This window comes from Littorina saxatilis, linkage group LG1, assembly GCF_037325665.1.
Source record: "Littorina saxatilis isolate snail1 linkage group LG1, US_GU_Lsax_2.0, whole genome shotgun sequence".
NCBI classification, from domain to species: Eukaryota; Metazoa; Mollusca; class Gastropoda; order Littorinimorpha; family Littorinidae; genus Littorina; species Littorina saxatilis.
Window position 1 is genome coordinate 56,613,158 of NC_090245.1, and position 22,486 is coordinate 56,635,643.

General features: G+C 46.4%; 2 protein-coding genes across 3 annotated transcripts in view; one reads left to right on the plus strand and one right to left on the minus strand.

Annotated features, from left to right (window-relative positions):
• The window catches only part of LOC138974844 (large ribosomal subunit protein mL38-like), a 10,815-nt gene extending 8,625 nt beyond the window's left edge, over positions 1-2,190 (minus strand). The window contains exons 1-2 of the mRNA XM_070347572.1: positions 2,025-2,190; positions 25-177 (exon numbers count right to left, since the gene is read on the minus strand). Of these exons, the coding sequence (XP_070203673.1) occupies positions 25-177; positions 2,025-2,181 (310 nt within the window). The 5' untranslated portion in view covers positions 2,182-2,190. The remainder of the gene's footprint in view (positions 1-24; positions 178-2,024) is intronic.
• Positions 2,191-2,396: 206 nt separating this feature from the next.
• Positions 2,397-22,486, plus strand: part of LOC138974858 (FAST kinase domain-containing protein 1, mitochondrial-like) — a 27,157-nt gene continuing 7,067 nt past the window's right edge. The window contains exons 1-12 of one of the 2 annotated variants that reach the window (XM_070347586.1): positions 2,397-2,444; positions 3,595-4,978; positions 6,054-6,230; positions 7,037-7,318; positions 7,802-7,891; positions 8,192-8,353; positions 8,813-8,944; positions 9,562-9,709; positions 16,391-16,531; positions 21,062-21,175; positions 21,713-21,800; positions 22,276-22,390. In XM_070347586.1, coding sequence (XP_070203687.1) covers positions 3,761-4,978; positions 6,054-6,230; positions 7,037-7,318; positions 7,802-7,891; positions 8,192-8,353; positions 8,813-8,944; positions 9,562-9,709; positions 16,391-16,531; positions 21,062-21,175; positions 21,713-21,800; positions 22,276-22,390 — 2,667 coding nt within the window. In that variant the 5' untranslated portion in view covers positions 2,397-2,444; positions 3,595-3,760. The remainder of the gene's footprint in view (positions 2,445-3,594; positions 4,979-6,053; positions 6,231-7,036; positions 7,319-7,801; positions 7,892-8,191; positions 8,354-8,812; positions 8,945-9,561; positions 9,710-16,390; positions 16,532-21,061; positions 21,176-21,712; positions 21,801-22,275; positions 22,391-22,486) is intronic. The other variant, XM_070347590.1, reaches the window with a different exon arrangement.

Sequence of the window (22,486 nt, forward strand, 5' to 3'; positions counted from 1 at the left end):
ATATATATATAGATATATACTTACACTCCTTGTGCCTTGCAGCATACTCCAGCTTCCCTCTTGATTTCACCCATTCCCGCTGTTTTTTACGCTCTGAAACATCAGAATCTGCATGGCTGGCTACTGGAAAGCCAATATTCACCAGACGGTCAAGCTCAGGATCTTTGGCATTGATTTCTGAAAACAAAGATGAAGTTCTTCAATGAAATCATACAAATACGATACTGTACTACTTGTCTCCAAAAAAACACCAAAACCTCATCAGAAATTAAAGGTACTGAACTTGTCAAATCCAGGTGCACGGAGCCCCTGGGGCTTTTAGTCATATCTCAGGCAGCTATTCGTTAGAAGAACTACCAAGTTTCATTGACTTGCACCCAAAGAGTCAAGAAGTGCGATTTTTTTACGAATTAATTTCGTACTCGGACCCGGCTGGTCTTGACCTATTTTTGGATCTAAATTTAGATCAGGTAGATCAGATCACCACATCATGCAGAAAAAGACACGTCACTAGCAAACTATGTCAGACGTCATCATGAGTTTGTGTAAAACAAAATGGAGGCCGGAATCACTCAGTTGAATCGAACTCCGACCAAACACCACGTAATAACTAGGTTAATTTATGCACTCGCGTGAACAAGAAACTGTCGAGCTTCACAGATGTCGTCGTTGGGTAGTTTTGGGTTTGTTTTACTACCATAGGAGGATTTTTGAACTGTAAATGCACTCAGCTGCAACAAAAACGCAAAACGAAGGCTGTGAGCTGCACTGTGCCTTTAAGAAAATTCGTCCTTAGAAGTTAGATCGTGTTTTGTTACATAATTGTTTGCAATCATGACTTATATTTGCAACTTTCACCGTTCATGGCTTTATTTTCGTGTTTGTGCAAGGATTTACGAAGGAGCGGAAGCCCTAATCACATGACGTCATCAATACTTGTGATTTTGAGTAACAAGAGTTTCTTCCCTTGCATTAAAATTGTTGCATCGATTTCATCGAAAATCCGGCTCTGAACACAAATATGAGGTGCATGAATCAGGCTTACTTTTCACAGGCATGTCCAATCCTTCACTTTGAAGATGGATTTAGTTAGTCTAGATGGGGTTTTCAGGGGTTTTCGGAGAAAATAAGGCCTAAAAAAAAAATAGGTGTGGTTACGGTAACCCGACCTACCCTATTTTTAGGGGCCGACCCTATAACTTTTTATTACATTTGTCAAAAAAAAAAGAAAACGAGTGCAGAAAACGCAATGAAAGCGAAAGCGCTCGAGTCGCACACTTATTTCCCTGTCAAGTAGGTTTAATTTGTACACATTAGAAAAAAAAGTTTAAAAAAAAAAAAGTGATTGCCTACCTTCCTACCCTATTTTTTGGGGCTATGTTACCGTAACCACACCTATTTTTTTTTTGGGCCTAAGTACCCATACGATACGCAATTAAATCAATAAAATAGACTTCTTCTGCAGTTTCAAGCTGGGTTGCCTTTCATAATGTAAGAAGTTAGAGCTATAACTTGGTTAGCATAAACAACAGGAGGCTTTGGGACCATACAATAAAACATTTTTGCAATCATGTTACAAACATGTGGAACAATCTGCAAGAATAAACTCTGTGGTCACTGCTACAGTCAACTTCTTCTTCTTCTTTCCTTGGTATGGACTGGGATCATCCGAACGTCTGTAGTCCAGCGGCGGAGTACTGAGTAATTGGTTACTGGTGGTGGGTGACCCAATAACTCCGAGAAGATGGTTAAAAGTATAAAACTATTTACACGAAGAGCTGCTTGAAGAACAGACCGGACGAACATTTGCAAAATCTGCCATTAAAATCTGATCCAGATTGCCAAATCATGACATAGGCTACGTTGTGTGTATGTGGTTTTTTGTTTTTGTTTTAACTGCCGCTCATTGCAACGGTCATTGCCCTTACGGTCCTCAGGCACACTGATAAGTCAAGTCAAGAACCCTATCGAGAGAGAGAGCAGACGACACTAGACAAATGTCAAGCTATTGTGTTTTGTCATACCGTCAAGACGCTGTTGAAACGTCCTAGCTTCTTCGGGCCATTTTCCGCGATAAATAGTCTTATGTCGTGACCTATGCGGTTGAACCGCGATGGCTCCTCGGCCCTGGAGCAAAGCTTTCCTCGCTGCAACACACGCAACTCTAGCGGTCACAGCCATCTTTCTCGGGTAGGGTAAAGTACGTTTGAAAACGAAACAAACAATTGTAAAATCAACAGAAAGGTAATCTTTAATGCCTAAAAAGAGAGGAGAATAAACACCTACAATTCAGTTTCAATCAAATGAATGAAAATTATACAACACCAGCAAACTCTTTTTCATTTTAAATGTGTGGAAAATAGTTCCAGTATTTTAATCGTCTCGGAAAATAATATGAGAATTGTCTCCCTTCCAACGCATGGCTTCTGCTATCTGGTATGAAGGTGAAATGTTGATGTTTTTAGACATTGTAGATCTGATCTTCAATCACGGGATTTGAAGGAAATGAACGCTGGTTTAAACCACTGTTTTGTTATGTGCTGCTCAGTATGTTACACTTCTTCTACCAACTCTGAAACAGATGGTGTTGTGTACAGAGATTCCAACCGGAAAAACGATTACAAAACCACAGAATGATAGATGATACTTGATGATAGTATTGTAGTTTGTACAGATTTCAGAAGAGTCATTTTCTGTGAGCTGTTTTCTTTATTATTTTTCTCTCTCCCTCTATAAAATTCATTACTACAATAATAATATTCATTACAACAAGTCATAGTGTACCCTCTCTCTCTCTCTCTCTCTCTCTCTCTCTCTCTCTCTCTCTCTCTCTCTCTCTCTCTCTCTCTCTCTCTCTCTCCTTCTCTTCTATTTAAAAAGAAATAAATTGGCTATTTTATACAAGGCAATGTCCAGATTGAGCCCCCTACATGTGAACTTCGTTGTCACACTGTATCAGTGTATGAATCTCAAAACGTTTACTCTTCTAGCTTGCAGTTTTATATTATCGTAATAATATTTGACGTACACTTCCACAGAGCTGTCTGGAATATATATATGATGATATATACCAAATACAACTACAAGTCATAGTGTACAACCATAATGTCATATTACATCTGCAAAGCTGAATAAAGGTGAATCATTCAAGAACCAGTTTCACTTTTCAGTCACAGTTCTAAACAGGCCAATTAAAACATCCGTTTAGAACTATATATATATATATATATTATATATCGATAAGTTTTGAATGATTATGTATTTGTAGCAGACATATAATATATTGTTATGTTTGCAGCGTTGTTCCCATGCAGGCCTCTGTCTTTGGTCAGTGATTTGTTGTTGTTGTTGATCTGACGCATTAATTGGTCTGACCTTTCGCTGGTCGACCATCCGATAGTTTTGACATGTAGGAGGACTTATGATCGTCAAGTTTCTTACTAAACGGACAGGGACAGGACATTTGGACCTATTCATATTCAATCCAGGTCCAACTGACCTATCATGATCTGACAGATGCTGGGAACAACACTGCGTTTGTATTAACTGCATGGTACACTCTGAATCATCTTTCTTCATATTTCTATTTTACAGGTTTTGCCACAGAGATTGCAGGGTGGGAGGAGTAACCCTGCTTGCCCAAGCACCTTAGACCACACATGCCACAGAATGAAGGATCAAGTGAGGATAAAGAAAGAAAAGTGCAATAGTTAGCCAAGAAACTTCTGCAGAAGCCGTCTGCATTAGTTGATCAGCAAACATGTACAGATATCTGATGCGACAGCCTTTTGCTCAGGCAGTGACAGTTTCAGTGGTCAGATCAGGGGGAAGGAACAGAACTGCTGTTGATGCAAGGCATTACTTTATGGGGAGAAACTCGGCAAGGGGAAAGTCAGGAATCTCATACAGCCAGTGGCATTTCTGGAGAAAAGCTGTGTCAGCCAGAGACCACTTGCACCCTCCATTCCAGGTTTCAACAGCTCTCCTAACAACCAGGAGTGCTGCAGAAACAAGTCAAGCACCAGAGAGTGTCAATGATGTATTTGAGCGTTACAGTGCGCTTTTGGGAGCTGGCAATTTTAGACCAGAGTCTTTCATTGATTTTGCGACAAGCTTGTGTTCAGCTGTGTATACAGGCTTGAGCTGGTTACCATGGCTGCACAGTGACAACAGAATCATAGCCTTTATGCAAATCTTGATGAACGACAGAAATAAAGACCTTCTCAGGGAGCCTCTGTATGGCCACAAACACTTTCAAAATATATACGATCACATTGACCGCAATGTGGATCATATTCCAAAGCAAGACTGTCCGTCCATCCTGCTGGCTTTGTTGTACAGTGGTTTGGAGAAGGAGGACCACCTTGTGATCAAGTTGCTGGGTGAATGCTATGACGCTGCTTCCATGTTAAACATGCACCAGCTTAGAGACTTGACCCATGTCTTTCAGTGTCTGGGAGGCAGAGACTTTGCTCTGGCAGAAAAAATAGTGTGCAGAATGGAGGAGATGTTGCACCCCCCAACGTGTGAATTTCAGTTTGAGATCACGGATTTATGTGCTTCTAACCCTGTCATCGCTGTGTACATGAGCAAAGGATTGTTAGAAAAATGTGTCTCTGCCATGCTGTACAAAGTTCAAGAAAAATCACCAGACCTTGATGTCGTCACCATTGGATGTTGCTTTCGTTACGCTCGCAAAATGGCCTTTCGCGTTGAACGTGAAAATCTGACTGAGATCAAGGTGCTTGGAAAGGCAGCATTGGACACATTCACAAACTTTGAGCAGTTCGAGAGCTACAACATAGCAGAGATCTGCCACAATGCGAAGCGCCTGGGATACTACAGTGGCGATGTTGTTGAGAAGATGCAGAAACGAAGCTGGGAGCTACTGAGAGATGAGAAAAGCAAGGTGGAAATTGGAGATGTCACCAATCTCTTGTTTGCCTTTTCTCGAGATCTTCCTAGTCAAGAGAAGAAGGTGAATACAAAATTTTATGCATATAATGTATTCATATTGCTATTAGTATTACCATCTTAAAAGCTTTTAAATATATAACCTGTTTCTCAGAGTCCAATGGTAATGTGGTAAATTTATATAATATTAAACTCTGAATTGGTCTTTTAGTGTTATACTGTCATCTATATATATATACGACTAGTGTCTGTCTGTCTGTCTGTCTGTCTGTCTGTTCGCGATGCACGGCCAAAGTTCTCGGTGGATCTTTTTCAAATTTGGACACCGTATTCAGCTACACCCCGGACACCTCATCGATGAGATATTTGAACACGTGCTCTCAGCGCGCAGCGCTGTGCGCGCTGAACCGATTTTTTTGTTGTTTTTTTATTGTTGTCGGGATCCACTACCAGTAACTCTTCCTTATCTTCTCCAGTGTTTTCAGCCGCGATTATCTCCCTTCCTCCGTGTGGCGTCAATCCATATTCCCGTTACTACGTTACTATTTTTAGAAGGTCACTGCACGTTACTATTTTTAGAACTTAGATCTCCAGTGTTTTGCGCGTTTATCTCCTTTCCTTCGTGCGCCGGCAAAGCCGGCGTACACCCGGCAAAGCCGGGTCCCAGGCGCAGCCTGGTATTCGGCTCTACTTCTTCCCGGCCGGTACCCGGCGAAGCGGGTAATCATCTAGTAGGTGATATTAACTTCACATCTTAATTATCACTAACCTAGTTCTTTGATTAAGTGGTACACATGTATTATTGTGCATAGTAAAATTTCTTGTACAATGCAGTCAGCTGGTTATTCAGCTAGAATAAGTCTGAGCATTACATATATATATATATATATATATATATCAAAATTGTATAAGTACTGCCCTGCTTATGGATAGGTTTCTTCTTCTGTACATTTAGGTTAGCGTGTGCGTACACGTATATGTGGACATAAGCATGTGTGTGTGCGTGCACGTGTCTGTCTGTCTGCAGATGTATGCTTTTGTGAGTGCATGCATGTGTGTGTGTGCATTAGCGTGTTCGCGTTTGTGGAGGTGTGCATTTGCATTAACATTAAAAAAGGTTCTTCCTTTTGGTTTCACAGGAAATCGGTCAGTTGCTGATGAAACATTTAGACGATGCCGACGTGCTGACGCTGTCCAACATTGCTGACAACATGCTGGAGCTGGGTCTCAATGACCCTGACCTTGTGGCCTTGTTCCAGTGGAAGGTCATGCAAAACATTGACAACATTTCACAGTACATCACAAGACTTGTTAAGGTGAGAAAGCCCATTTGTATGTTTCATTGGTCTTGTAAAGTGTTTTTAAATTGCACGCGCAGCTGAATAATTCATAAAGTTTTGGACAAAAGCATTGAAAATTGTGCAGGTATAATTCTTTACAAAGGTTTTTATAACTTCTGTCATTTTCTGTGTAACACCCGTTTCTCCTCCCAAGTAAATTCTACTTGGCAAACTTGATAGACAGGTTGATCCAGATTTATTTTCTTTCTTATTTTTTAACCATTTTTGGACAAGAATGTCGCTTCTTTTTCTTTTTTTTAATTGGCGTGAGTTTTTTTTATCTTAAGGATAATTTGTAATACATGTACAATCATTCACCAGAAAAAAGGGGCAATATTGTTCAGGGATAAGAACTATATATATATATATTATCTGTTTATTTTTTTGTTCTGACTGACCTTTCTTCAAGCCAACCCTTATAATTTACCCTTTGTACAAATTCAGAGAAAATCTAGAAAGCACAAACTGCTCAGGAAAACGTTGTTCACAACCCTCCAACCTTCTTTCTGTGAGGTGTGTTCAACACTTTTTGTCCCCAAATGCGCATGACACCTGCTAGCTAGCTGAGTACAGTGGGACCCCCCTTTTAAGACCCCCCAATTTAAGACTTCCTTTGTTTTAAGACCCTGTTTTCTCAGTCTTTTCTGTCATAACCTCTGTAAATTGACACTCATTTTAACTTATTTAAGACCCCTCCATTTTAAGACCCAATTTTCTCAGATGTATGGAGGTCTTGAAAGGGGGGGGGGGGGGTTCCACTGTACTAACCTAGCGGTTGACAGGTTCTACGGCTGCTGAGAGAGAGGCTGGAGTACGACACAGTCTTCAACCAACAGATGTGTGAGATTCTTCTCAAACTGCTGGACCGGCGCCAAGGTTACGACCCAACCTTTGTGGTGGTGGTGTCCCAGTTTGTTCTGCCCAACGTTCGAACCATCGTGCCGGCAGTGTTGCTGGAGTGTCTGCTGAACGTCATTCCAAGGTGCAGCCTGTCACTGATGCTGCTAGTGCTGAACGGCATGCAGAAAATGAAGGGACCTTGGTCAAGGTCATTGCACAATCAGGTACAGTAGTTTCCGTTGGTTTCTTGACCATGTACATTTTTTTTTTTTTTTTTTTTGCATGGGGAAAAATGTTTGGAAAAATTTCAATGGGAAAGTTATCTTGCTCTGTTATTTGTGTTACTCTGTTTTGCTCGTGAAGTATAATTCTTGCTTTTCTTTGTGTGTTGTCCATCGATCTTTTATCCTGCCTGTTTGCATTCTCACAGCAAGTACTGCTGTCAAGTTGGACCCCTGGGCCGGTGTGCCGTAGTCCAGTTTTAAGACTCTAGTAAACTGCATTGAAGGTCAAGTTTATCCTGGACTAAAGCCTCTCACCTCGACTCTTGCATACCGGCCCTGGTTTCTTAAATATTGAAGGGGGTATAGGAACCGGTTTTGTTTAAGGTATCCTCTTTTGCTTTGGATTGTTCTGTACTGTGTCCTGTTTTGTTGCGGTAACTTATAGTCCTTACACTATGATTGATTTTGTCAATTGTGTCATAGATTCTGGAAATAAGGACTAGGATACAACAGAATGCTGGTGAGCTGATTGAGAATGCAGTGCACGCCAACCAACTGGCTCAGCTGGTGAAGGTTTGTAGAGAAGTTGTTTCAGAAGTAGAGGGGTGAATTGTTGACGATGCAAGAATCATCTGAGTGAGTGTGTGTGTGTGTGTGTTGAGTGTGCATGCATGTGTGCATTCTTGCACATGTGCGTATCAGTTCACACCTGTACATGTCTGCTGGGGAAAAAGCATTCAGATTTTTTTTTTATGATAATGATTGAATGATTGAGCGAACTGACACCTTGAGTTGTACTTTATGAAATGAATTTTACTTGGCTCAGTTGTTGGCATCCAACTCTCTGATCGAACTATATGTATTTGTTTTCAGGGCCTGCACATCAAGTCTCAGAACCGAGACTTTCTGCTGCTGGATCGCATGATGGATCACTACCCAAAGCTGACCAAGACCATGTCTCGACAGGACTACCTCAAGACTGTGCACATCTTCAAGCGACTATCACACCCCTACTACCACCCTGAGGTCTTTGAGGTGAGTGTGCACCAAGTACAGTCGATGCTGTCTACGACAACCGCCGGAAAAACTCACCAAAAGTGGTTGTTACACTGTCTTTAACGACCACCCAAAGAAGTGGCCGGATTCTTTGGGTGGTCGTTATAGACAGGATTAAACCTTCATAACCACATAAGTACAGGGTATCTCTGATAATATTTTATGGAGAGTTTATCTTATTGCTGACTGGGAGATTCTATATAATGGAATGGGTGCACACACACAAAACAACTTATGACTAAAGTTTACACCAACGGTTTTACCTCATCTTTTAAAGAAAAGCAAATGTCAGACGAAAACTGGTATGGTAGGTGCTGGTCGAGCCAGGATTCCTGGAATAACGCATGCAAAGGGGTAGCTCTTTGGTGTTCTGATAGATGGCAGCTTTGGCCAGAACTGTTTTCATGTGTGATTTTATTCTTGTTTCTTTTTTTCAAGGATCTGATTACCTTTGCCAAGGAGAATTATCCCAGGATCAACTTCTTTGGTGTTCTTGACCTAGTCGACGTTCTGGCCAATGCAGCGTACCGCCCAGAAAACTTTGCTGACTTCTCAGCATTTGCTGTGCAGGTAACAACTCTCAACCTTTGTTTCTACATAAGTTCTATGTTGTTTCAAATGTTCAGTTGTGGGATAAATGCAATTCTATGTACAGTCAACGTTTTGTTTTGGTGGCGGTTTCAAATTTTAAGTTGTAGAGTTAATGTTATCTATGTGAGGTTAATCAGTGTGAAGTGTTTGTTGGGCTGTTTCACACACACAAAAATCAGGATTTAGTTTTCTTGTTTTTACCTTTTTTAGTGTTTGATAATGAAGTGTTTGACAAATGCTGCCTGGTGATGTGTCTTCAATATACAGTATGGTATACATATAGTTCCAAACGTCTCATGTACTGTACATGTTGCATCTGCAGTATGTGTGGAAGGGGGTGGGGGGGTGGATGAAAGACTTCACATGTATGGTATACTTGATTGTCTTGTATGAAGGACGTATGTGTTGAAACTGTAGTATGTGTGTGTATGGATAGGTGTGTACATGGATGGGTGAATTTCTGTCATGTTGCCTGTAGGTATTTGTGTGCATGCTCAAGTACATGAGTGTGCTTTCACATGTATGCTATGAGTGATTGTGTTGTGTGTGCGTAAGGTACTGAAGGATGATGAGTGATTGTGTTGTATGTGTGTAAGGTACTGAAGGATGCGATGGAGGAGGAGAACTACATTGGTCAGATCACCATGGCAAACCACCTGACCGTCATGCAGATCTTCCCAGACAACGCCCTGGGTCACATCTTCACCTTCGACTACCTGGAGGAGGTGGATGGCATCATTGAAGGTACAAATTTTCATCAAGAACATGAAATTCCTAGACAATTAGGTCTTAAAAAGGGAGGGGAGGGGCAGTTGTCGCTATCGGCGTGGGTTCAACCTCCGCGTTTGGCGAGGGATTTATTTCCCAGTGTCAATTATGTGCAGTCTCACTCTCCTTGGTGTCCGAACACCCCCATGTGCAGGCATCCGCGTGATAAAGATTCCAAGTTCACAGCAAAAGTCTCAGGGCTTAAGTTGGAAGCATGCATAAGTGGAGGGGGGGGGGGGGGTATAAAAATTAAGGTAGCACCATACTGTATGGCACCTAGCTTTCCCCAGTGACAAATTTCCATGAGAGTAGCCTCACAGGACGATATGATATATTAAATTACATATTCTTACTCCGAATCACATATATAGCAGTTGACACCGTCTGGTATGCTAAGGTACTGAAAGCGCTACCCATCTTTAAAGTAATTAAAGGGAAGCAACCCCACACCAAAAAAGCTGGAACTAGCATATGGTAGTGAGCTACCCCCTGGGAGTTACCTCCCATTAGCTACTTCCCATCCCACGCACGTGGCTACTTCATTCCGACTTCAGCTGTCCTGGTGAGAGGTCATTGAATTTTCTGTGCGCTACTGTGGCTGCCTTGTGCTGTTTCGTTCACCTGCCGGCCACGTAACTCATCTTGTCTCCCGTGCGGGCGCCTGTTTTGGTGAGCTCGTTCTGTATTTTTCTGTTTTCGAACTTGTGCGTTGGTTGCTGTCTGTTGTCCTTTGGACATTGTTCGTCAGTAACCTGTTGTGCTTTCGCCATTTTGTTTACAGTTAGCTTTGCTGGCTTGTATTTTGTGGCGTGTTCACTGACGCTTGTGCATTGTGTGTTGCAAGCTTGGTTCGTTTTTATTTTGCTGTAGTTACTGCTTAGCTGTCCGTTAGGACTTTCGTTTTCAGTAACTTTTTCTGTGAAATTTTTTCGCTTGTTTCTTGTTTGTTGTTGGTCAGCATGGCAGACCAGGATAAACGTAAGGGTAAAGGAGACATTAAGGGCAAGATTAAGCCCAAGTCCTCTAGCTCTAAGCCTGTTGTATTGGTGTCAGACGCTGCACGCAACACAATTTTGTCAGTGCCTATTTCACCTCCGCTTTCTAGCACCCCCGTTTGTGCTAGTTCTACTGTTGTTTCTGCGCCCTCTGCTTTGTCGGCGTCGGACCAGGGGACGCTTGTGTCCTCTCTCTTGCAGACTCTTATCCCGGAGATTCGCTCTCTGGTACAGACAGAGATGCAGCGCTCGTCTACTCCAGTTAGCGCTGCCGTTCCGGTTTCGGGGGGGGACACTCAGTCCCTCTCTTCCGGGAAGGTTTCTTCTGTTTCCGCTCCTCAACTTCCTGTCTCGGGTGGAGACGTTACAAGTAAGTTGAACCGGTCCTCTTGCTCTCGTGAAGCGCCTGGACAGCCCCGTGCGGGCAACGGTTCGTGTGCGCAGGGTCACTCCCTGCTTTCGGCTGGCGGCAGGCCTCCTCTTGTAGAGCAGGACTCTGTTAGCCAGCAGCGGCGACCGTTTACGGTTACTGCGCTTCCGGCTCCCGCCGGAAGCATAGGTCCCCCCACGCTTGCTCGCAATGCCAGCCGCGATGGGATGGATCATGAGCTGGCCTACGGGCTTCACGGCTTCCGGCCGCAGTTCGTGCATTCACCGCTTCCGCCCCCGGCGGTTATGGTGTCTGCATTTCCGGCTTCGGCCGGACACGCTGTCCCTCTACCGTCCACTTCCTCTTGGATGGCGGAGAGGGAACAACAGCGTGATGCTTTTGCACTTCCGGTGCTTCAGCACGGACGGTCGTCTCTTTCCTCTGCTGAGGTTTTGACTTCCGCCCAACCACATCCGGCGTTCTCGGACGGTGTTCCGGTTTACCCTCTCCCTACTGGGCAGGGTTTAAACCAGGACGATGTTCGTGGGTACAGGTTTCCGGTTTCCGGTCATCCAGTGTACCATTCAGCCACTGTGGTTGATGACTACGGTCGTTCTTCTTTGATGGACCACTCTGAACTGCAGTCAGTGGCCAGCGAAGACACTCATACTGCGTTTTCCTCTCAGCTCAAGTCCATTCTTGACTCTGCAGCTGAGGTGACTTCACGGTATTTTGCAGAAGGTGTAGCGACGTCCGCTACTTCCGTTTCGGCGGCGCCTTCAGCTATGGCAGACTTCCTGCCGGATAAGGATGACGCTTCCTCCTTCCGGTTTGTGGAATCTCCGTCTGTCTCATACCACCTGTCCCAAGTTCTGGTGCACCCGAACAAACGGAGCAGTGGTATTCCGGTTGAGCCGTTCCCTCTTCTGGCACCTTTTGGGCCGGTTCCGGAACGGGCTCGTGGTTGGCTTGCGGATGAAGGGCAGTCCTCTTCCTTTGTGCATTCTGCACAGAAGAGGATTGCTTTCCCTGTCCGTAGCCGCAACCTCACCACTTCCTTTGCTCTCCCGCGTGCCATCTTACCGGTGACGCAGGAGCTGCAGGCTTTGCTTGTCAAACCAGTCAAGTCTGACTCGGTTGTGCCAGTGCGGGAGGGTACTCTTATCTCCCTGGAGGAGATCGGTCGTCAGCTCTTGGAGCTGGCTTCCATCTCCGAGACGCTGGTGCGGGCACTGTCTCGGTCGTTGACCGACTCTCTTGTCCCTTTTTCCCTCAGTGAGGAGCAAAATGCGGATGATGTCTCCTCCCTGCTTACGGCCCTGGCGAAGGTCAATGAGGAACAGACTCGTCTCTCCTCTTTGCAATACGCGCATGCGGTCTTGACAAGGAGGGAGTTGTTTCTTGCCAACTCTCAGTTTGCCGATCAGGCTACCAGAGACACACTACGTGTGTCTCCGGTTGTAGAGGGATCGCTGCTCGGCCACATGGCGCTTGTCGCTCGGCAGGCAGAGATTCAGTCCAACAAGGACGCTCAGTTCCTGGACATGGCTCTACAGGGCGCGAAGCAGGCTAAGCCTTCCCAGCAGGGGAAGTCTCAGCCGAGTTCCAAGCCCAAGCCTGCTCAAAAGAGGCCTGCTCAGCAGAGCTCTCGAGGTGGCAAGAAGAAGACAGTGTCGGGAAGGGGGCGTGGCGGCTCTAGCAGCAAGCCTCACGCCCAATGAAGCGCCCCCGGTCTCACCCCCCCCCCCCCCGCCCTCCACTTTGGTGATGGCGGGGGGCCTCTCCCGGGCACTCACCCATTGGATGGTCTCAGTAGACAGCCAATGGATAGTGGGAGTTGTGAGATCGGGCTTCCGTCTCTTATGGCGGGAGGAGAAGGCTCCTCTTTCCCGACATCCGCCACGCTTCAAGCCCCCCTGCTCTCAGGAGGCAAGATCCGTTCTGCAAACGGAAGTTGCCTCCCTGGTGCAGAAGGGGGCAGTGGAGAGGGTCCTGGACCAAAGCTCCCTGGGATTTTACGGGCGCCTTTTCGCCGTGCCCAAAGCTTCAGGGGCGTGGCGTCCGGTCTTGGACTTATCTTTTCTCAATACTTTCTTGAGAGAGATAAAGTTCAAGATGGAGACGCCCGCCAAGGTCAGAGACTCTCTCCGCCCAGGAGATTGGGCGACCTCCATAGACCTGACAGATGCATACTTTCACATCCTGGTGCATCCGTCCGACCGGAAATGGCTTCGTTTCCGGTGGGACGAGCAGGTCTACCAGTTCCGCGCCCTCCCTTTCGGTTTGTCGCTCGCACCATGGATTTTTACCATGGTGGTCCGACAGCTGGGCGCTCTGGTGAGGTCTCAGGGTATCCGCCTGCGGGTTTACCTGGACGACTGGCTCGTTCTGAACCAGTCCCAGGCAGGCTGCACGCAGCATACCCAGACGGTTCTTCGGGAAGCCCACTCGTTGGGGTTCTCGATCAACGCGTCAAAGTCGGAGCTGACCCCGTCGCAGACGTTCACCTACTTGGGGATGTCCTTCGACACGGTCGCTTGGACTGTCCGCCCCTCTCAAAAGAGGGTGGACAAGCTCCAAGCTCAGATACGCTCGACTTTGCCCCTCCTGCAGGCGCCCCTTCGCTCTCTTGCCTCCATCTTGGGACAGATGGAATCCATGGCTCTGTTGGTCCCTCTGGGTCGGGTACACAAGCGTCCTTTTCAGGCAGCTCTGAAGCCGTTTGTGGGCTCGACTCGGGTGGATTGGAACGTCCTCGTCCCTCTCCAGGGATGGTTCCAGTCTACCACCCTCCCGTGGTTGGACACGGAGTGGGTGTGCAGAGGGGTTCCGATTGCCTTGCCTCCCCCGGACTTGGACCTGTTCACGGACGCGTCCTTGCTGGGGTGGGGGGCTCACACGGACCTACACACGGTGTCAGGTCTGTGGTCGGTGGAACAGAGCCAGTGGCATATCAACCGGCTGGAACTAGAAGCAGTAGCTCTAGCTCTCACCCGGTTTCTGCCCTCCCTGCAGGCCAAGCATGTTCGTCTGTTTACAGACAACACGACAGTGGCAGCTTATATCAACAAGCAGGGAGGCTCGCGGTCCCCGTCTCTCTCGGACAGGACCTGCGAGGTCTTGAGGTGGTGTTACCAACACCGCATCTCGATCTCCGCCAGGTACCTTCCAGGGAGGCTGAACACTCTGGCGGACGCTCTCAGTCGCTCCGGCAGGGTGCTTCAGTCCGAGTGGACAGTCACTCACGGGGCACTGCTTCGCCTTTGGACCCAAGTCCCAAAGCCTCTCGTCGACCTGTTTGCCACCAGGTTCTCGAAGAGGCTCCCGGTGTTCGTCTCGCCATTCCCGGACCCTCAGGCTTGGCGAGTGAACGCTCTGGACATTCCCTGGACGGGTCTGGAGGCGTACGCCTTTCCGCCTTTCCCATTACTCAGCCGAGTAATTCGAAAGGCGGAGCTGGAGGGGCCGGCCCTTCTACTTCTGGTCGCGCCCCTCTGGCCGTCGCAGGACTGGTTCCCAGACCTGCTTCGGCTCGCCCAAGGTCCTCCCATTCCTCTCTCTCTGCGAAGAGGGGAATTAGTGCAGCCCCGAACAGGCATTCCACACGAGGAGCCCAGTCTTCTGAAGCTTCACGTGTGGATGTTGTTCGGGACTCACTGAGGCGCTCTGGTGCGTCTTCTCCGACGCTGGACTTGGTGGGCAGCTCCCATAGGGCTTCCACCTCGTCCGTATACGCCTCGCACTGGAGGGCCTGGGTCTCCTGGTGTTCCGCTAAAGGGGTGGTTGCAGTGGCTCCTCGCTCTATGCAGGTCGCCAACCACCTCTCGTTTATGTTTTCGCAGGGTGCCTCTGTCTCCTCTATGAGGGTCCGGCGCTCTGCGATCTCTGCTACTCTCAAGCAGATCGGCCGATCGGTTCAAGTGGGGGGGGTGATCGCTGCTGTCATTAAGGGCGCTGCTCTCAAGGAGGTCCGGTCTCGTTTGCCCGCTCCTAAGTGGGACCTGTTCCTTGTTTTAGCGTTCTTGCGGTCCGCGGAATTTGAGCCTTTGAGCGAGTCGAGTCTCTACAATCTCACTCGCAAGACTCTTTTTCTGGTTCTTTTGGCTACGGCCCGACGGGGTAGCGAGGTCCACGCTCTGTCGGGTCTGCCAGGTGACATTTTGTTCGAGTCGGACGGCTCAGTATCTCTTCGTTTCCGTCCCGACTTCCTGGCCAAGAATCAGGCTCCGGGGCAGGCCTCTCCGTTGGTTCGCGTCAAGGCCTTGACCAACGCGTTGGCTCCGGATGACCCTGATTCGGTCAACTGTCCAGTTAGGGCCTTACGTCTGTATTTGGCTCGGACTCAGCCGGTTCGTTCCTCCTCACAAAAGCTATTGTTTATCTCTCTTCTCACTTCAAGGGAGAAAGACGTTTCAAGAGTTACGTTGGCCCGGTGGGTGTCGTCCCTTATTCGGCAAGCCTACAGTTGGTGTCACACAAGTGGGGGGGGGGCTCAGCCTGCCTTTCCCCTGGTCTCGGCCAGAGCCCATGAGACTAGGGCGTGGTCTTCGTCTTTGGCCGTTCTTCGCTCGCAACGGCTTGACGAGGTGCTCTCGACGGCTTACTGGCGCTCAGAAGATATTTTCATTAATTACTATCTTCGAGACGTGGCTGCACTCAGACAGGATGGATCTCGCGGTCTACCTGCCCTTATAGCAGCCGGCCAGTTCCTGTCCAGAATGTGATGGTGAGTTTGATTTATTTCTTGCCCACCGCCATGTTGATGTTATCTGCTATATATGTGATTCGGAGTAAGAATATGTAATTTAATGGAAAATTTCTAAAGTAAATTTTCATTTCATTAATATACTTACCCGAATCACATATCGAAGTCCCTCCCGCCTGCCCCGCTGTTTGTTTCGGTTTTTCTCTGAGCCGGAATGAAGTAGCCACGTGCGTGGGATGGGAAGTAGCTAATGGGAGGTAACTCCCAGGGGGTAGCTCACTACCATATGCTAGTTCCAGCTTTTTTGGTGTGGGGTTGCTTCCCTTTAATTACTTTAAAGATGGGTAGCGCTTTCAGTACCTTAGCATACCAGACGGTGTCAACTGCTATATATGTGATTCGGGTAAGTATATTAATGAAATGAAAATTTACTTTAGAAATTTTCCATTATTATATAATTATTTTTTGCACCAGCTGAACCGGAGTAGGCCCATGTTTCTGAAGAACTTGAATTAAGTTTGTATGCACGACATTATTTGACATTCCCACACTAACTTGTGATGAAATGTTGTTGTTTTTTTCATCAGATGAACCAGACCGGCGCACGTTCCTGAAGAACCTGATGATGCAGCTGAACCGCAGCGTGATCCTGGAGTGCCCCCACCTGGATGTGCCGTGGTTCCATGAGCAGTACTGCAGGGAAAAGGCCCATGTATCGAACAGGAAAGGTGAGATTTCATTTCATTTACTTTATTATTCCAGTGCTGGCAAATTCGGGTCGCTTCCTCCCAGTGGAAAGCTAGCAGCAACAGTAGTTGCGCTACCCAGGCGCTATTCATGTTTAGGTGTAATCAGCCTCCTGCACTTATGGCAGAATGACCGAGGTCTTTTACGTGCCACTGTGGTGATGCGGGGGTGGGACATGGATACCGTCTCTGGGTCTGCACATAAAGTTGACCCGTGTCCTTCCCTGCTGGAATTCGAACCTGTGACCTTAGGATCACAAGTCCAGTGCTCTACCAAGTGAGCTACCCAGCCCCCAGATTTACATGATAATAATAATTAAGTAGATGTGCAACGCCAAGGCACTGCATACCCCAGCGAAAGACAAACCTCTCTCTCTCTCTCTCTCTCTCAAACACACACACACACACACCCAAGTTACACACGTACACACATACACACTCACTCACACGCACTCACTCACTCTCACACACACTTCACTGTACACACAAAACACACCCCCATACGCACATATAGACAGACGGACATACACACCTTTACAAACAAACACACATACACACACACATACACTTACCCACACGCCCAAACACAAACCAACCCACCCACTCTCTCTCTCTCTCTCTCTCTTATACAAACAGACACACACCCACACAAACACACACACATGTACATACGCACGAATGTACGCACGCACACACCCACAGACACACACATTGACTCACACAAATCTCATACACACAATACACACACTCATACGCACATACACGGTTGGCCTAGTGGTAAGGCGTCCGCCCCGTGATCGGGAGGTCGTGGGTTAGAACCCAGGCCGGGTCATACCTAAGACTTTAAAATTGGCAATCTAGTGGGTGCTCCGCCTGGCGGCTGGCATTATGGGGTTAGTGCATGCTAGGACTGTTTGGTCCGGTGTCAGAATAATGTGACTGGGTGAGACATGAAGCCTGTGCTGCGACTTCTGCCTTTTGTGTGGCGCACGTTATATCTCAAAGCAGCACCGCCCTGATAATTATGGAAACAAACAAACAAATACGCACATAGACAGACGGACACACACACCTTTACAAACAAACACATATACACACTCATACACACACAAACATACACACAAACTCATGCACACACACACATTCACACACACACACACACACACTCCGGTTGGTCCGGTGTCAGAATAATGTGACTGGGTGAGACATGAAGCCTGTGCTGCGACTTCTGTCTTGTGTGTGGCGCACGTTATATGTCAAAGCAGCACCGCCCTGATAATGGCTCTTCGTGGTCGGCTGGGCGTTAAGCAAACAAACAAACAAACACCCACACACTGTACATACGCACGCACACACACACACACACACACACATTGACTGACACAAATCTCATACACACATAACACACACTTATACGCACATAGACCGGCACGGTTGGCCTAGTGGTAAGGCGTCCGCCCCGTGATCGGGAGGTCGTGGGTTCGAACCCCGGCCGGGTCATACCTAAGACTTTAAAATTGGCAATCTAGTGGCTGCTCCGCCTGGCGTCTGGCATTATGGGGTTAGTGCTAGGACTGGTTTGTCCGGTGTCAGAATAATGTGACTGGGTGAGACATGAAGCCTGTGCTGCGACTTCTGTTTTGTGTGTGGCGCACGTTATATGTCAAAGCAGCACCGCCCTGATATGGCCCTTCGTGGTCGGCTGGGCGTTGAGCAAACAAACAAATACGCACATAGACAGTCGGACACACACACCTTTACAAACAAACACATATACACACTCATACACACACAAACATACACACAAACTCATGCACACACACATTCACACCCACTCTCTCTCTCTCTCAAACACACACACACACACACAAACACACATACCAAGTCACACACACACACACACACACTCACTCACACGCACTCACTCACTCTCTGACAAAAAACTTCATACACACAAAACACACACCCATACGCACATATGGACAGACGGACATGCACACCTTTACAAACAAACACACATACACGCACACACACACACTTATGCCCACACACACACACGAGTACAGACTCATGCACGCGTGCGCACACACACACACACACACACACACACACACACACACACACACACAAATACACACACACCACACACATACGAGTACAGACTCATGCACGCGTGCGCGCGCGCACACACACACACACACACACACACACACACACACACACACACACCCACAGTAACACTAACACATGTGCACAAAATGAACACAAACACACACACTGCACGAGAGAGAAAGACTACGGGGAGGCATGACGTCATGATGCATTAATTGACGTCAAAGACTTTCGACCGTGACGTATTCTTCTTACGCGAGCTTTATCCATAGACTTGGAAACTACGGAATTTCTACCCGTCCAATGCGGCCTGGGGTGGCGTTTGCTGAAAAAATGGGGGCGCCTATTTTACCCACCGTATTTTTGTTAGTATGGTCCCCATTTTTGGTGAACTTCCATCTCCAACTGTAGCACGTAGCCGGGCACAACGAATCCTTCTTTATCATGTATTATTCGGTGTGCACATTTCTCAAATCGATTACAGTATAGCGTTCACGGGATACCTCCAGCTTCGCTGGGATAATTGTCAGTAAGTACTGGTGTCACATGACTGATGTGAAACAGTTGATTGGCTAATGGCAATGCGCTTAAAACTGTTAGCGCACTCTTGGAGTGCGCTAACTTTTCCACAGAGCGTATGCTTCCGCCCTTTGCCTAAGCGAGACTGTACTCTCATCCTCAGAATTAATTAATGACATGTAGCTTATATTCTCCACAATACCAAATGACCATAAATTTCCTGCGGCTCAATCATATTCTTGTGTCAGACATGTTCTGGTTCCATATGAGCAAACTGGACTGACAATTTTTCCAGTCTGTGATTGTGAACCACAAAAGAAGAAGATTCCAAGAGCAATTTTTTATCACAAAAATGGTGTGTGGGGGTGGTGGTGCTGGGTACATCAATTAAAAAAGATAAGATACAAGAAATATACAAAACAAAGACAAAACTCTTGTAATTTCCTGTTTCTTCCTGTTATTTTTGGTGTGGTGTTTTTTTTTAGACCCATTAGCCCTATGGCAGAGAAATGGCAACACTGGGGAAGAATGGTCCTAGTATGATAAAACAAAAAGTGATGTGGGATTAATTCTCCTGTGCTTGGCTAGTGAATAAAAATACAGAGCTCTGGTGGAGAGGGAGGAGGAGGAGGTCATGTTTTTTGCTGTTTTGTTTTTTGTTTTTTTTGGGGGTGGGGGGGGGGGGGGGATTGCAGTGCAAACTTTTAGGACACAAGGCAAGAGTTATAAGAGTTTGACATGGACTGCAGAAAAAGCAAGAGAAAAGGCTACTTCAGATCTTCCCTTACTGTAGTCTTACATGTTTTAGATACTTTGTTGTCTTCAATCACAATGTGTATGTGTTCTGCGCGAACTTAGAATCCGGTTTCATTCTAGAATGGACCGGGTCCAGGTTGGAATTCTAACCCTGCGCAAGTACAGGGGTGCCATTCTAGAATGAAACCCTTGAATAAAGGGGGCCGTAATGTTTGTAGGTAAGACAGAGTTGTCTTCCCTTGAATTATCTCCACCTGCACCTTCCCTTTGATAAAATGGGGCTGATTTGTCTACCCCTGAAAAAAATCCTTTGGCGATCTTGCGATGTCATGTCATGTCAAGAAAGTTGACACTCCTGAGTACGCAATAAACAAAGGCAGACCATAGCAAGGGGGACTACCAGGGCGGTATTGTTTGCAGGGCAGTTGTTTTTGTGATGAGAGCCGGTTGCGGCCGCTTGCAATGTCAGCGCTGTCTCCCTCTCGGAAATGTCCGTTTTTTTGACAATTTTTTTGACAGACAGACAGACAGACGGTCAGACCGACTAACCGACAGACAGACCAACAGAAGGACAGAGTGAGTTATAGAGCTGTTGTCACAGGTTTAAAAAAAAGTTGACATTATATCTTCACAATTCAGAAGACCAACTTCATGTATATGAATAAGATTAAAAGTTACAAGCAAAACTTCCGTTCGTAGCGATCAGTGCCGAGTGTCTCTCAAAATCGTAATCACTTTCAGAACATCACAATCCCAATTCACGATGTCTTTGAGTAAAGTGTAAAAAACCCGAGAAAAAAAAACCCAACCAAACACACAAAAAACAAAAACAAACAGAAAATCCACATTTGTGGCTTTGGCTGTGTGATAGTCTATCTGAAATGACAATTCCAACTTGGACCCAAATTCCAACCTTGCGCACGGCCGATTCGAGAATGGACCAGCAACAAGGGTTTCATTCTAGAATGGCACCCCTGTACTTGCGCAGGGTTAGAATTCCAACCTGGACCCGGTCCATTCTAGAATGAAACCGGATTCTAAGTTCGCGCAGAACATATGCATGCCACAGTGTCTGTATTTCCATAACTATGCTTGATGTTGTATTGTCGTGAATGTGACTTTCAGAGTTCCAGAGGAATGTGCTGTTTGTGGATGACGTGCAAAGCGCCCTCCAGGAGGTTCTGAGGGGACTCAAGTTTTTAGGACACAACGTCTACAGCCCCTACTTCCACCCTATTGGTTAGTGTGTGTGTGTTTGTGTATGTGTGCGTGTGTGTGTGTGTTTGTCTGTGTGAACTCAGAACTCAGAACTCAGAACTCAGAACTCATTTAATTGTCATAAAAACACAGTAAAGGGTTTATCAGACACGAAGTGGATATTTGTAAAGACAAGAAGAAATATCGTCCATGGAGCAGTGATTACAACATTGTTATGTATCTGTAGTTATGTCATTATTGCGTATAATCATGCAGTTGTATACAAATTTAGCAAGTTGTTGCTGTATGCGATACGTGTGTGTGTGTGTGTGTGTACAAGTCTGTGTGAGAGAGAGAGGGGGGGGGATATTTATTTTTGTCAAAAACTACAAACCTTTCACTTTAGATCTTATTTTTAGTCAGTGGATGCTAATGGCCCGATGTTAAGTGTGGGGGCTATAACTTGTTCAAGCAGATCACGATACAGCTAAAATGATCAAGTTCAGGCGGCTAAGTTAAACATTGTAGGACTTGCAGGGGTTGCACGAAAATCATTGTTTTCTGGCGGACTTGTTGCAGACTTTGAGATTGTGCTTGACGCAGAAGGGCAGCCGGTCCCCAACTCAGCAATGAGGCTCCTCAACCCTGAGGAATTTGGTTATCAAAGGTAAGACCAGTTTTGTTAGCACACTGTGTGATCCAACATTTTTGTTTTCTTTCTTTTTCTTTTTTGGTTATTGTTCTTTGCATTCTTTACCAGCTATCATACTGTCGGAGGTTGATTTACATTCAAAGTGTAGACTCGTGTGTATGTTGGGTACAGTGGAACCCACTTTTAAGACCTCCAACAACCTGGAAAAACCAGGTCTTAAACAGGAGGGAGTCTTAAAATGGGGGTAAATTTACAGAGGTTATGAACAAAAAGTCTGAGAAAACAGGGCCTTAAAAGGGAGGAATTTTGTAGTGATACGGTCGTTACGGGATCTGCATAAAGACTTATCTTGTGGGCGATACCAGGCGCTCTGCTCTGGTAAGCATTGGGTTAAACAGTCTTGGTTTCTGTCCCAACTGTTGTGACATTGAAAGAATAAAACGCAAAATAAAGTGCCCAACCCGTCAGATGATGTCTGTTTTGTGTGCAGGGTTGCAGTGATGCTGATCGCTAACCAGCAGCTGTGTGCCAACAGTCACAGACGGCGGGGCCAGTACCTCAGGGACAGACGACACCTGGAGATGCTGGGCTACAGAGTGGAGGAGGTGAGCACAGACGGGAGGCAAATTGGAGTTTGGCTTTAGATGTGCGCACAGAGAGTGCGCACAGAAAAGTTGCATTCGGGTCAACTTTAAGTGGAG